This window comes from Emydura macquarii, unplaced genomic scaffold (genome assembly GCF_026122565.2).
Source record: "Emydura macquarii macquarii isolate MOO-44397 ecotype Brisbane River unplaced genomic scaffold, CSIRO-AGI_Emac_v2 contig_3506, whole genome shotgun sequence".
NCBI lineage: Eukaryota > Metazoa > Chordata > Testudines > Chelidae > Emydura > Emydura macquarii.
Genome location: NW_027133643.1, coordinates 3,462,043 through 3,477,912, shown reverse-complemented (window position 1 = coordinate 3,477,912; position 15,870 = coordinate 3,462,043). Strand labels below are relative to the sequence as shown.

General features: G+C 41.8%; 1 protein-coding gene across 1 annotated transcript in view; it reads left to right on the top strand.

The window, feature by feature from the left end:
• TTC39A (tetratricopeptide repeat domain 39A) overlaps positions 1-15,870 on the top strand; it is a 78,289-nt gene that overhangs the window by 49,409 nt on the left and 13,010 nt on the right. Inside the window, exons 8-14 of the mRNA XM_067535602.1 lie at positions 1,986-2,051; positions 7,078-7,186; positions 8,209-8,276; positions 8,382-8,441; positions 9,866-10,027; positions 11,616-11,707; positions 13,119-13,239. Coding sequence (XP_067391703.1) covers positions 1,986-2,051; positions 7,078-7,186; positions 8,209-8,276; positions 8,382-8,441; positions 9,866-10,027; positions 11,616-11,707; positions 13,119-13,239 — 678 coding nt within the window. The remainder of the gene's footprint in view (positions 1-1,985; positions 2,052-7,077; positions 7,187-8,208; positions 8,277-8,381; positions 8,442-9,865; positions 10,028-11,615; positions 11,708-13,118; positions 13,240-15,870) is intronic.

Sequence of the window (15,870 nt, the reverse complement as noted above, 5' to 3'; positions counted from 1 at the left end):
GTAAGATTTGGATGTAATGGCTTGTTAGGCCAATCCATCCTATCCAGCTCCTGCTAATGCCATGTCAGAGCCTGCTGACCTGGTAGGAACAAGCTTCAGCAGTTCCACTCTAGTCCACTACTCAGATTTGATATCAGAACATAAGAATGGCCCAGGTCAGACCAATGGTCCATCTAGCCCAGTGTCCTGTCTCCTGAGAGTGGCCAATGCTAGGTGTTTTCAGAGGTTTTTCTTCTAGGCAGACTTCCCTAAAGAGGGTAAATAAGCCCTGTCTTCCCAGGTTTGAAATCAGAATTTCCATTCTTCTAGATTCAGTTGGTTCACAGCTTCTTATTCCATAATATTTGGTGCAACACTTCTGGGTCTGGATAACAGACATCTGAAGGCAGGAGGCAGTAGAGATGAGAGTTCCTTGAAACATGGCAGGTATAAAGTGGAATGATTTTAAGACAAATGAAGTTAGAAGGGAGAGTAGGATCTGAAATCAAGGGGATTGTCTAAAAAATTACAATGGTGCAGACATTGCAGAGGACAAACAGATGGTAGGATGCAAAGGAAAACAATGCAAAAGCAGCCAATGCTGGCCACCAACTAGATGGCAGGACAATGTATGCAGCGACAGACCAGGTGGCACTTAGCTTGTTCCTCCATTAAGGACAGAATAAATAGCAATGCTGTACTGCTGCCAATGTCTGTAAAGATGCTTTGGGATGAGAAGAGGATTTCTAAACGTGCCAGAAGCTGGAGTACCAGATATTTTGTGTGCAAGTCTGATTTGTGATTCTGTGTAGGTTCAGCCCAGTGCTCAGAGAAGCTTTACAGAAACTTCCAAATCTATAAAAGTTTGTCCATTGTGACTGTCAACTGAGTCACAGCAGAAGAAAACTGATCATGCATGAATTGTACTCATACTTCTTACAAAAATACTGAGCATTTCTGCAGCATACTCTTTAGCGCATCCTTTTAGTATGTCTCTTCCCATAATGCATAAGTATGACTCCCATGAAAACAATAAGAAGAAAGAATGTAAACTAAAATAGTGGTTATTGCTATTAATACTACCTTACTGTCTGTCATCATACCCCAAATTACTTGATATTCTCTGTAAATGCAGCTCAGATGTTCTCTGTCACTTCCTCCAGAAGTTTAGTTTATTTTCTTCTTTCTAAAAAAGGGAATTTTATTATTTGATTTAACACTGACAGTTTTAAATTTGCTTTTCAATTGTTGGCAGCAAACGCAACATTATGGAAATATTTTACAATCTCATTGATTTACACTACATGATGTAAATGCTGCTGTAAACGTTTCATTGTTTCGTTGTAGGAGTTAGTATTTACTGTACATGCAGTTGCACAAGAACTGAATCCATGACTAGTGTATGTCCCTTTTGTACACGTTAATATAGGGTAGTATCAGTTTTCCTGTTTTACAAACCGGTGGCCTAATCCTGAGTTCAATGAGTCTACTTAAAGTAATAAGAACTGTGCCCAGTAGTTAGTGTTTGTAGGATCAGATCCATGGTTGGTTGGTCTGTTCTGACACCAGTAGCTGTTTCTTGGAACGGCACACAATGGACTCCAAAAACTAATCCATGTAACACATAGTAAGTACCCTGCTTGATGGATCTGGCAAACATTTAATTTCTGTAGTTCCCATCAAAATAATCATTAAAACGCTGTGAAATGCAGCCACCAGTGTTATCCAGAGCTGCTGTTGATTTTACCTAGGAAACGGGGGTTGACATATTTATTTTGAAACTGAGGCTGACAGTTCTGTTTAATCCTGAGGCTACATGAGATACAACAGATAGCTGAGAGGTATATACATCTATACAAAAAGACTTGGGGGAGATAATTAGGCTTTTATTGATTTTATTGATTGCCTCTGGGGTTTGGAAAGGTCATATCAGACACCCTGGGGTTGAGAGAGAGGAGAATACCAATTCCAATTACAGCTCAGCTTATTTGTGTTTCTTTCCACAGACACTGTCCATGTTCCCAACACGGATTCTACGGTTACTAGAGTTTGTTGGATTTTCTGGAAGCAAGGTAAATACCATCCATTTTTTCAGATTGTGATAAATGTGGCTGATACATTACAACTGGAATCGGATTCCCCGCCCCACCATTCTAACGTTATTTGAAAGCTTAATATTGCAGCATTTTCATCACTGGAACTGATGTTAGTGCTGCTCAAAGATTTTTTTCTTGGTCTTTTTAAAAAAACTTTTAACATTTTAAAACTGAGGACAGTGACATGCTGTTTGGAAAATACAAAAAAGACGTAACAGTTCAAAGTATAATATTGAGATGATTACTATTTATTTATTGGATTGCAATAGCGCTTCGGAGCCCAACCAAATTTGTAGTTGATATTGAGTTAAATTCTCAGTTTCCTTATTAGCTCATCTCATTTAATAGCTACTGTAATCACAGCATCCTGACATCCCTTCCTTCATGGAACCCAGTTTAAAAGAAAGAGCATTCGATTATGTATCCATTCTTTTCTCCATGCCTTTAATAGCAACTATTAACTTCAGTGACATATCTAAATTCTCCTAAGTAGTTGCTCAAGAGTAATGGGCCTGGCATGTTTTGGGAAAGTGTTGGATGAGGAAAGGAGGCTTGATAGTGGCAGAGTCACCAGCCTTACTCATAGGAACTTGGGTGGGCCTGCAGAAAGGGATTAAAGGTATTTTCCTGGAGGTCAATTGTCTCAGTGCAGGACATGGTTAATTCGTGCTGAAATTAGTGGGAATTACGTATGTCCTGTGGAGGGAGAATTGGGCCCTCTACAAGGACCACCAAAATATTCGACTACAAGGACCACCAAAATATTCAGTCAAAGTATTCAATCAAATCTGGGTTCCTGGAGTAAAATTTTGTGGAACGCTTCACTTACAGTATTAGTTCCATACGTCTGTTTCACAAGCACAGGGGAAATGTAGTCAGTTTCGCTTATCTGTTCAAGGAACATGGGCAAAAGCTAGACAAACAAGTTAATACTTAGCATTTCTATAATGCTTTTCATTTACAAAGCACTTTACGGGGCCTATTTCATTATTCTTCACAACATCCCTGTGAAACAGGTATGCATGTATCATCCCACTTGTATCAGTATAAATGAGAAAACTGAGTCAGGAAAATTTAAATATTTTAAGACTAAGGAATCTATGTCAGAGTATTGAATTCCTGGCTCCCTTGGTCAGCTTTCTGGTTAGACAGCTGCCTGTTTCGCTAGCCTGAAGAGGCAGAAGTTAATTAGCTCTGCCTGTCTGTTACAAAGACCCACAGTGCCAAAGGCAAAAGATGAATACTTTAGAAAAAGTTGAAGCACAGGCCAGATATCAGAATAGTTTTGTAAAGACACTTGGTGAACAGTCATCTTGCAGATGAAAACATTCATCCTTTTTGTTTCAATCTCTCCTTCTTGACTCTGAACAGGCCCTGGGATTTCTTGTGGGGCTCCAAAAGAGCTGCTCCTTGTGTCAGTCAATGAGCCAGCTCCTGTTTCAAAGAGTTGGTCGCAGGTTGAAGCATGAGTTAGATTACCATAAACAAGCAAAAATGTTCTGTCTAGATACTTTAAAAAGAAAGGGGAGTATTTAGACATCCCACTGACCAAAGTTCAAGTGGGGTGGTCCTTTACAGTAACACTCTAATCTAAGAAGCCATAAGCCCAGACCTGAGAGAAGTATTGCAACTTGAATTTGCACTCACATTTCACATGGCAGGTTTCCAAATCTCAGCAAGAGGAAGCTGCCCCTTGGAGTACAGACATGAGATTTCAAGGTGAGAAAAATAGAAAGGAGGACAGGAGATGGTAGGAGGGGAGAGGGAACAGGCATGTGTAACGCAAGGTGCCACAGTCCCGAAGGAAGGAATTCTGAGTCCCGCTGTGCTTTGACCATCATGATGGACGTGGCCAGTGCTTTGAGAAACTTGTAGTCCAATCTGACAGACAGCATAAATCAGATGCATAAAGTACTGGGAGACTCAGGGGATGATGTTTCACTCTTCCTGTTGAGGGCTGTTTGTTTACTGTAGGTTATTAATACTGGATTTATAAAGACATTCATAACAAAGCTATGTTGGAGCAACTTTGTATCACTCCCCTGATGCAAAAATGCCCTGAAGCCTGTGGATCTGGCCCCCAGGGAATTCCCCTTTGTAGCGGTGGTTGGTGGTGTAGATCAGCCAGTAGCTGATGTAGCTGATTTTGTAGCTGATCAACTGTTGTAGCTGTGTTGGCCCCAGTATTTGATACACACAAGGTAGGTGAGGTAATATATTTTATTGGACCAACTTCTATTGGTGGAAGACACAAGCTTTCAAGCTACACAGATCTCTCCCTCAGATCCCCAGTAGTTCAAGTACTTTTACTTCAGGGAAGCAGATGCAGTTTAGTTAAACTCACAGCTGAAATAGGAACAAGCCATTCTGAGGTTTTAAATGCTGCCCTTGTCCTCCCTACACTGCATGAAGTCTGTGCATCTGAGGAGTCTTGAAGGAAATTCAAAAGGCTAGCAGATAGAATTTAACTACTTGGATGTTACTTTTCTCTTTAATTTAGCTGATTTGGTAGGGAATCAATAGGGTATTGAATGTTGTATGCCCCACATTAGATAGGGACATGACATTTGCCATGTTACATAAGACAATTTGTCTGTCAAATCCAGTGCCTGATGCTGACCAGTGCCTGATGCTGTTCAAATTACTGGAAACTTTGTGTGTATAGAATCATAGAATCATAGAATATTAGAGTTGGAAGGGACCTCAGGAGGTCATCTAGTCCAACCCCCTGCTCAAAGCAGGACTAACCTCAGCTATATCATCCCAGCCAGGGCTTTGTCAAGCCTCAGCTTAAAAACCTCTAAGGATGGAGATTCCACCACCTCCCTAGGTAACCTATTCCAGTGCTTCACCACCCTCCTAGTAAAAAACTTTTTCCTAATGTCCAACCTAGACCTCCCACCCTGCAACTTGAGACCGTTGCTCCTTGTTCTGTCATCTGCCACCACCGAGAACAGCCTAGCCCCATCCTCCCTGGAACCCCCTTTCAGGTAGTTAAAGGCCGCTATCAAATCCCCCCTCACTCTTCTCTTTTGCAGACTAAACAAGCCCAGTTCCCTCAGCCTCTCCTCAGAAGTCCTGTGCTCCAGCCCCCTAATCATTTTTGTTGCCCTCCGCTGCACTCTCTCCAACTTGTCCACATCCTTTTTGTAGTGGGGGGCCCAAAACTGGACACAATATTCTAAATGCGGCCTCACCAATGCCGAATAGAGGGGAATAATCACTTCCCGTGACCTGCTGGCAATGCCCCTCCTAATGCAGCCCAATATGCCATTAGCCTTCTTGACAACCAGGGCACACTGCTGACTCATATCCAGCTTTTTATCCACCGTTACCCCCAGGTCCCTTTCTGCAGAGCTGCTGCCCAGTTCGTTGGTCCCCAGTCTATAGCTGTGCATGGGATTCTTCCTTCCTAAGTGGAGGACTCTGCACTTATCTTTGTTGAACCTCATTAGATTTCTTTTGGCCCAGGCTCTAAAATTCATCCTGTGTTTAATGTACTATTTAGCTATTTGGGGAATATGATTAAACAGATCTATATTTTAAAAAACCTATTCCCTGGAAAGCTGTGTATATTGCACAGTAGCAACATTCCCTATGATGGATTTTGTTTGGGAACACATTCTCTCTATTTCTGGGTTGGTGGCTGCCAGACAGATTGTAGTTGTGATGTGCTTCTTCTCCTGAAGGGAGCAGTGTGAGTGCGCATACCTGCAGCAATGACATGTAATATGTTCTCTTAGTGCCTATGATCTGTTCTCCCTTAGTGGCTGACCTGACTCAGTGAGGATAGACTAGCTTTTTAATGACAATTTATGGAGTTACTCCTTTAACTGAAGTGGTAGCAACTTGTGCTTTTGGTACTGAAGATCCTGGGTTTGGAGGTACACAATGTCTCTCTATAAGCAACGTAGGTTCATTAGATATACATTCTTCAAGAACCCTTTGTCATCCCACTTCTCTGTTGGGTTTTACATTGGGTCTTACACAGGAGAGAAGTGGTTTGCAAGAAATAATGCAAGAGTTAATTTGGAAGAAGATTTTTTGCAACACTCCTGGGCCTGTCATTTCCTGATATTGCTGTTGTAGGCAAGTGCTGCAATAGTAATTTTAAAATACTTCTCTCTCTCTTTCTTCAACCATCTCTGCGTACTTTATTATCGCTAAGTATGAATGTCCCTCAATATCTCTGAGATGTAGCTGTATTATTAGGGTGCTCAGATACCACCGTGACAATGGGCATTGTATGAAAACCTGAATAGAACAGAACAGTGTTATGCATGTAGTACAGATGAACAAACCTGCAGCACAGGGAGGCTAAATGAAGGTTACATAGCAAGTCAGTTTGAGGACTCAGGCTCCAGTATGCCAGTCGTCCAGTCCTCTATTCTAGTAGTGTTAATGCATATTATACCATGTTAATAGATTCATAGAGTTTAAGGCCAGAAGAGGCCATTATATCAACTCATCTGACTTCCTGCATATCATAGGTCATGACATTTCGCTCAGTTCTCTGGCACTGAGCCCAATAACTTGTGTTTGGCTAACACATATATATTACATAGACAGTAACTATGCAATGGTGACATGAGTGATGTGCATAGATACATTGCACAGTGCTAACATGTGCCAGTTGCAGAGGTACTGAAAAATTCTGTGTATTTTATTTTTCAAAAATAACATGAGCTGTATTGGATGATACTGGTAACTCGTAAGCATTATTGCATCCTCTCCTGAGCAGTTATCCCTAAGTCACTGCTCTGTCACATGATATTTTGCAAAAGTCAAGGGGTAGCTCCATTGGAAACGATGGTAACTTGCATTGTTTTCTCCTGTAATAACTAGGTAAGCAATTTGTGTCACTGCTGTAGATATACAGTGCAATCCATGTGTTTGAGCTACCAGTATAGCTACAAATGATACTATAGAAGTTAAAAGCAAAGCAAAATAGCACTGTAATTACTTTACAACGCTTTGTCTTCCTTATCTAATTTTTGCACAGGAGTATGGCCTGTTGCAGCTTCAAGAGGGAGCACTGAAGTACAGCTTTAGGTCGGTGCTGTGTACCATGCTGCTGTTGTGCTATCATACCTTCATGACCTTTGTGTTAGGTAGGATTATTTCATTTGATCAGTTGTGGTGGGAAAACAAGGGGAAGAAGTGGTTAAATTGCAAACCAGTTGGTGAATTGTTCATTCAAACCTGTACTGGACAGAGTTGGATAATTTGTGGTGGTTGATTTTTGCAATAACCGTGGTCATTGTGGAAAGGGGCTTTTGTTCTTCAAGATGGAGGCTTGTGTAGGACATTTGGGAGGGGGAGCTGAGGGAATGGCTGGGGTGATGCCATAAGAAGAGCTCACAAGAATAAGTTATACTTCCTGTGGTCAAGTGAGTTGTTTTAGAAGTTGGTTTTTGGTTTTTTTTTTAAGTCCTTGAAAAAAGATTGGCTAAATCCTGTGTTCCTGTTAATTTGTCACCCTTGACTTCGTGGGGTGTTTCCCATTAAAATGATACATTGACTCATGGCCAACACCTGAAGCACTCTTTGACAAAGTCTCATTGGGCTAGGCCTAGGCAAATATACTACCAGCTTTTAGATTAATTGCTAAGGGAACCTGAAAAATGTGTCATTGGTACCTTAACTCGTAGCCCTTCATAACTGCAAAAGCCATGCAGTGTGGCCCGATAGAAACATGATCTATTCCAATGCCAGTCTTTATAGTCACATATTTTTAAAGGTTGCCATCGCATTAGGAATCAGGGGTTGCCGCCGTAGCTATTCAGAAGCCGAGCAATGGGTGGTCAGGAACATCCTGCCCACAAAATCCTGCCCATTGTCAATTTCCTTCGCTTTTTCTCACTTGCCCAGAATTGAGGAACCCAAGGAACAGGGAGGGAAGGAGCAAGCAATGTCTCATATGATTTCTGCCAGCACCTAACCACTATTTTTGCCTTTGTGGTGACTCCATGTAAGCACAGCCTCTTTGTGCCCTCTTCTGATCAGTCTGAGGTGGTGCAGGATGAGGGCCTTACAAATGGGAGAACGTATTTATTGGCCAGATAATGGTTACTCAACACTATTGTTTTCTATTCCTTTTAATTATTTGTGTTGTTTTACTCAACTAATCTAGGAACAGGGAAAGGAAATGTTGAAGAGGCAGAAAGGTTACTCAAGCCTTACTTGGCTCGCTACCCAAAAGTAAGATGAATCCTAATTGAGTTTAATGTTTGTAACTGTTTTGTAGCTAGAATGTATCAGCTGCATGAAAATTGTTCACAGTTGCTTTTTTTTTTTTTTTTACAGGGAGCCATATTCCTGTTTTTTGCGGGCAGGATAGAAACAATAAAAGGCAATATTGATATGGTAAGTAATCTTTTTCCCTTTGGAAAAAACCTTCAGGAGCAACGTTGCCCTATTAAAGTCATAAAGCCTGGCCAAGATTTTCAAAACTAGGAGCCTAGGTTAGGCTTCTAAACAATATTTAGACATCCCAGAGCCAATTACCCTAAAGTTTGGGAAGTCCACCTCCAACGCTGAACTTTGTGGCTGGGATCCATCTCTAAAATTGTAGTGCATAAATACAAACCAGGAATTGTATTCTGATTGCTTTGAATGGCTTGACCCAGGTAATTGAATTGAACAATATAAAGTAACCATCTGTGATTTGTTTCATTGATCTGATTGAATGATTTGATCAGGGTTTAATATTTTTGGTTTGAAAAGTCTTCCTTGAAAATGCCCAAGTTCAAGCAAAATCCTCTTTGAAATTATGCTTTTGCAACAGCTCTTTAAAGTGTTGTTGGTCCTTCGTGCTGACATGCGATCCAAGCACCCACATTATTGCTCTCGTGAAAAGGGTGCCAGAAGTGTTGGCCCAGAATGGAGCACTCCAGTCAAATAGCAGCTAATTAAATGTATCCTGAACAAAGCAATGGTGATTCAATTAAACTCAGCAGAAATCCCAGCAGCTACAGCTGAGTTCTAGTTGCAGTGCTGGTATCGAACTATGGGACCCCTTTGGGGCAGTGGCCCTGAAAGACTGGACAAGAGAGGGAGAGAGGGATATATATATATATATATATATATATATATATATATATATATATATATATATATATATATATGAATGTGGTATGCTGTCTTGTGTACTCCAGTTTGATGACAGTTCTCCAGCATTAATGATTGGTTGCTCTTTGTCTAACCCATTTTGAAGCCAGATTTGCCTTTTACACTTTGCAGTTATTTTCCTTTGCCTGCTCTTGGATTTCTCTCCTTCCAAAGTGACTTGTACTATTCTCTTCTCTTGCTGTTTTTTATATGCCCAAAATATTCTGGGGCAGATCCTCAGGTGGCATACATTGTCCTTGCTCCAGTGATGCCAGTGGAGCTTTGATAATATACATCAGCTGAGGATCTGCCCCTCTGACTTTAATTTCCTGGTCTTCCCTCACAACAGACACTCCTCTTGGTGCTCTACTGGTCACCGAGGCTTGGCATTAGGTAATAAAATTAGGGTACAAGGAGCACTCCAGGCGGTAACTTGATAATGTAGGATTAGAGTATGAAGTCAAGGGTCTGATCCTGCTCTCTTGAAGTCAATGGGCCTGATCCTAGGAAATGCTGAGCACTCTCAGCTCCCATTAACTTAGAATTGAGGTCACTTACCGCCATGGAGCAGCATGGTTCCCAGTGCTGTTTACTGAATGGACACGTTGGACAGGTCTCGTCTATAAAATCTGTTTTTTCTCACGATGATTATAGTTATGTTGGGACTTTCCTTTGTCCAGGCAGTTAGCAGGTTTGAGGAATGCTGCGAGGCTCAGCAGCACTGGAAGCAGTTTCATCACATGTGCTACTGGGAACTCATGTGGTGCTTCACCTACAAGCGCCAATGGAAGATGGCCTATTTCTATGCCGATCTGCTAAGCAAAGAAAACATTTGGTCAAAGGTAAGCAAACTGAAATGAAAACAAAGTCGTGAATGAGAAAGCGAGACCAAAGATGAGGTGTTAATTTTTAATTGGGTTGAGCCAGACCCGTAGTAGTTTTGATCTGGGCAAGGGCAGTAAAACAAAACCTGGCTTGCCCTGGCTCTTGCACATGAGGGAAAACAATGCAGGCATTCTGAACTTGTCACACAGTCTGGGGACACAGCTAGATTTCAGAGCTGATTTTTAACTAAAGGGCAGTCAACTGGTAATGGGCTTTCTCATGTATTAATTGGCCATCCTGGTGGCACTTTGCAATTAGCGCCAGGTCGTTATTTCTTTTATTGCAGTTGCATTATTGAACACGAGCTGTGTTGGTGACAGTGTGGAAAACCATGTTTTATAACCAGAGTTAAACCTGATGGTGCCTCCGAGGTAATAACTGTAACCAGGATAAATTCCTTGATTTAAGGGGTTCCTCTCGTGAGCGGATCTGGCCCAACATGTGTGAAATGGAGCAGGACGTCGTGTCTCTGACACTGATCATCTCTCTCCCTCCTCATTTACCCAAGCCCAATGGCAGTTGGGTTCTTTGGTCGGCAGCCAATGGAGCCAAGGCATTGGCCCATAACAGCTCCTGCTAAAATCATGCGTCCAGGAGGTAGAGTGGGGACCAGCACAATTGTGCAGAGGGGCAGCCATTCATGCATGATGGCTTCTGTCTAAACCAGTGCGAGGCTTGCTTTCCCATCTCTGGGGCTGAGAAGCCTTGCTTCTGCCTATTCTGTAGCCATTCACCACTTCTCCCATTAGAGGCCATGATGTCCTGGAGCACTGCAAGCTGAACATTGCCAAAAAATCTGTTCTTTTGTCCACTTCCTTGAATTCACAATGCAGAACAGGGCAGTCAGACCCCATGTTCTGAGGACTGCAACATGGCAAAACTCTCATGGTGAAGACTAAGGTGTTTATAACAAATTGTAGGGCTCATGGAAACACCTTCCGTGAGTTCTGAGGGCAGCAGCCAATCACAGAACCAGGGTTGGCATACTGTATGGCTGTTAAAAACCCCATTCCAGTGTAAATTTCATGTCATATGATGATAATTGCTGTCCCCTGCTGGGATGGCCACTACAGCAATACTTGGGAAGAAACAATTATACTGTACCTTCCCTTGGCATTCATTGTGACATACTCACCCTGCACTTTTGGTCATGTAATTACTCAGGAGTTCTTATGTGATTAATCGCTAATTAGTTATCTTTAACAGGAAAGCTTCTTTGTTGTTCCACACACACACACACATTCATAAAATATTTTGTTCATAGAACAAAAACTGGTACAGACGCAGCAAACCAACACCAATAAAAAATACAACATGTGCTCTTCCATACTCCCTTTTGAAAAGGACTAGGTCTTGTGCACATATCTGTTGGAAAACTGACCTCCCATTAAGTGTTTTGTAGTATTACTTGAGTTTACAAGTAAAAGCAACAGAGGCTGTCCTCCTTAACAGTGTTGTCATGTTGGTTTTTGAATCAGTTCTGCTGCTGCTGTGAATACCATTTACTATAAAGATGATGACAATAGCATTTGCTCTTCACTGTAGGCTACCTATATCTACATGAAAGCTGCCTATCTCAGTATGTTTGGACCAGATGATCACAGACCCTTTGGGGATAATGAAGTGGAACTATTTAGGTAAGATTTAGAAAGTCCCAACTAGGACAGTATTCAATTTCTTACCTTTTCAAGTGAGTTGCAACAATGAATGTAAATCTGGTGTTGGGAGTGGAGGGGAAAAGTTATTGATTCTACAGGGTTACTAAGATGCAGGTTTGTGTGAATATGTCATCAGAATTTGTTTAGGAGTTTCAGATTACTACTGACTGCAGGGCCCACAGAAACGTGAGTGTGTGAGGGAAAATAAAATACAGAGAAAGGTTCAAGAGGGCAAGAGCCAGGGTGTCTGTGTGCACTATTGGAATTGTAACTTGAACCTGGTTCTGATGTTCCTGCTCAAAACCTGCCTGACGGCTGCTTCAGTTTAATCAGCTGGTTACAGTAAAGTCCTTTTATAAAATTCAGTTTTGTTTTTAAAAAACTTTATTCCAAGAGAAGATGATATGTAGCACTTTAATGTGGTCCTGTCATGGGTCCATTTGCCACTAGGGGCGTCGCCTCCTGTCTGCTCTGGGGATTAGCTCCTTCCAGGTGCTGCACCCTCCTCTGCCGGTCTCTTTACCTGTCATCCTGTCTCACCACAAAGCCCTTCTCACTCTAGGAGATGCAGCTTTCTCTTTATGACTTGGCCCTCCAACCAGCTCACTATAGTCCTCCCCTTCCAGGGCATTGAAGTCTTTTGGGGCAAGCTGTCCCAGGCAATCCACTCTCCTCTGCTTGGTCTGTGCAGCTTCCCCAATGACTGGTCAAGGAACTCAGGTCCACCCTCTATTCTGGGTTCCAGCTCAGGGACCCACTGATCAGCAGCCAAAGTCTGCACTATCCTATACCTTACTTCTTTTCCTGTGAGCTTTTCCTACCTTTCTGGCTCCCCCATCAGGTTTGCCAGCCCAAACTCCCTCCTCCCAGGGAGTAACTATACTACATGCCATAGTCCCAACATGCCTCTCTTCGCCCAGGAAATGACTGCAGACTACTTCCTTGCAGCCCATTTCTTCTCTCAGCTCTTGGGCTTTATACAGGCCACTCCTGTACCTGTCCATCTGAACATGGTCTAATTAATCTCTTTTCCCCAGGTGGTTCTGCAGGTGCAGCCTGGGCAGTTAATTGGCCCACCTAGTCACCTTAACCCCTTCAGGCCTTGCGTGGGGTGGAAACCCCATCAAAGGTCCATGAAAACATAAATTAGTTACTGTAGATTTTCTCTTACCCAGATTGCACACTGAAACTACTCAAGGCATCCATATTACAAGAAAGTTTTCACTGGATTTGGTATTCCTCAGGAGATGACTTTGGTCTTTAAATGTCGACACCTCTCAATGAATCACTTTGAAATGTATTTCCTGTTTTATTTTCATAGTTTGGTTTGAGTGGGTTTTCCCAGCTATTCAGAGGGGCAAAAATGATTTTAACCTTTCTAATCTTCCAGGACTGTGCCCAGTATGAAACTTAAAATTGCAGGAAAGTCTCTGCCGACAGAGAAATTTGCCATTCGGAAATCTCGGCGATACCTTTCCTCAAACCCTGTTCCTTTGCCGGTGCCTGCTTTGGTAGGCTGAAAAGATGTTTCTTCCCCCTGTTCTCCTCTATGTTTTTCTGTAATTCACAATATGTAGAAAAATTAGATACTTAGAATGATATATGTTGAACTTCCTCCAAGAGCCTGAAATATTCCCAGGACTCAACCTTGCAAATGCAAGGAATGTTGTAAAACTGGGTCATGTGCTGGACTCTGGAAAATGAAGCCAGATGTGTCATACATGAATATGCTGCATGTGCAACTTGCTATTTCACGTTTAAGACTAAAGCACCTTCCACAGCTTTTCACTCCTGTAGACTTTGCTTTTGGTGCCCATGTTTCAAGTCCTATCCAGTGGGACAGCAGAAGGAAGCATTCCAGGTACAGCTGGGGAGAACAATAGGCAGGAAACCTGCAAAAACAAGTGAAACTAGATAATTTTGAGTCTAACCTAGCTCAATGTGACTTTTAGAAGCTCAGTTTGAAAGATTAGCAACTGTGCTCTACTACAGTGGCTTTCAACCTTTTCAGACTACTGTACCCTGTCAGGAGTCTGATTTGTCTTGCGTACCCCAGGTTTCACCTCCATTTAAAAACTACTAGCTTACAAAATCACATATAAAAATACAGAAGTGTTATAGCACACTGTTACTGAAAAATAGCTTACTTTTTCATGTTTACCATATAATTATAAAATAAATCAATTGGAATATAAATATTATACTTACATTTCAGTGTATAGTGTTCAGAGAAGTATAAACAAGTCATTGTCTGTATGAAATTTTAGTTTGACTTCGCTAGTGCTTTTTATGTAGTCTGTTGGAAAATTAGGCAAATATCTAGATGCGTTGATGTACCCTCTGGGAAACCTCTGTGTATCCCCGGGGTTATGTATTCCCCTGGTTGAGAACCAGGGCTCTAGGGTATGTAATGGCCAGCAGGATACAATTTAGCCATTTCTTTGGAGCCAAACCAGAAAAAACTGCTGTGTGTGCCGGACATCAATCCCTAAAGTATTGGTTAATTCCCCAGGACCAAATAAGAATAACTGCTCTGAAGTCCCAATGGTGGGGGATTAGGAGGAGGGTGAGGGCCACCTTTGCACTCATGAAAGCCCATCCCTGGAGAATGGTGAGAGAATAGGAGAGGGTTTGGGTTTTGCAGGTTTGCTAAGTGTGGTTCACATCAGAGCCTGAACTCTGGGTTCATCACCTTTTGGGGGGTGTCACCATTGTTCACAACAGCTGGAACATTTTCTAACCAATTCAGTTGTTTTGTCTAGTTGTATGCTGTCTAATTAGCATCAGAAATGAGAAACAGGACCCCTCAATCTACACTCATGAGTGATGGAATAAACTACAAGAGAAGATGTTCTGACCCTCCCAAAAAGAGCAGAATGGTTCTTTGAGTTGTCTTTGAGATAGATACTAGCCAAGACTCTTAAAGGAAGTGCCTGACCTGAGAGAGTGTACAGTCATAGCTAGTACTCGTCTCGGTCCACTGGCAGTAAAGTGCAATACAGTTGTTGTTTCAAAATTCAGTCTCTGTTGCAACTATACGTCAACTGAGCATGCATAATCCCTTAAGGGCCAGTTGGCACAAGATCCAAAGATTCACGTGGAAGCCAATAATGAGGTCACCTCTGATGAAAATTACTTTGCGTTCACACCCAATAGGTTTTAAGAAGCCTTTGGAAGTGAGAAACACCCACACTTGAGTTTCTCTGGGACTGGTCTTACAAGATTGTTGGTGGAACAGGTTCCTCTAACAAGCCTTCTTGCTAAGTATCTGGTTTCCATGTGCTGCAATTGCACTGTCCAGGCACCAGGTGTCACTCTCTAATAGTTAAAGACTAGGGGATTCATGGAGTTGGGGTTCAGGTAACAAGCAATCTATAACAGAATCTTAACTGAACTGCTATACTCTCTAGGACTTTTCATTTGGGTGGGAAGGAACTTGCTTATTAGAATAAGGTCCTAACTCATAGATTTAGTCCAGAAAGTTTTTATTTAAACTGTAGAAAAATGCAGTTTGGGGAATTTTTATAACCACCCAAGTAACTGAATCTTCATAGAGACAAATAAGCACAGCACAGTCTCATCAAACATTAAAGGATAGCCCAGCATAGCAATAATCCCTTTGGATGAGGCACAATTTATCAGCTCTAGAATAAAATTAGTGTGAATAGGAATTGAGTAATAAGAAACACTTAAGTTACAAAATAGCCCTTTTAGGAATAGGTAATGAAAGGTTGTAATGAGTCTCCATAGTAATTCTGTCTTTAACTTTTCTTCTCAAAGTCCCATTTGTGATGGTGATTGTAGTGATATTGAGGTATTGTTAGCATTTAGAATAGAGCCAGAGGCTCATTTCCTATAGCCCAGTGAACTGCTGCTGATAAAAGCCCCAAAGATTGAACAGGGATGAAACCAGTAGGGTTGGCTCTATAGAATGTATTCTAAAAACGCTATATAATTTAGTAGACAGTGAGGATACTGAGCCATCCAGTCCTCCAGTTTGTGTCTCAGCTTCACAACTGCCTCTATATTACAGAGATAGGGTTGGTGTTCTACTCAAGTGATCTGTATTGGCAAAAAGAAGTGAACTAGATGACTTAATAGGTCTTAGACTTCCAGCACTATTTGCTTTTAGCAATAAGTTA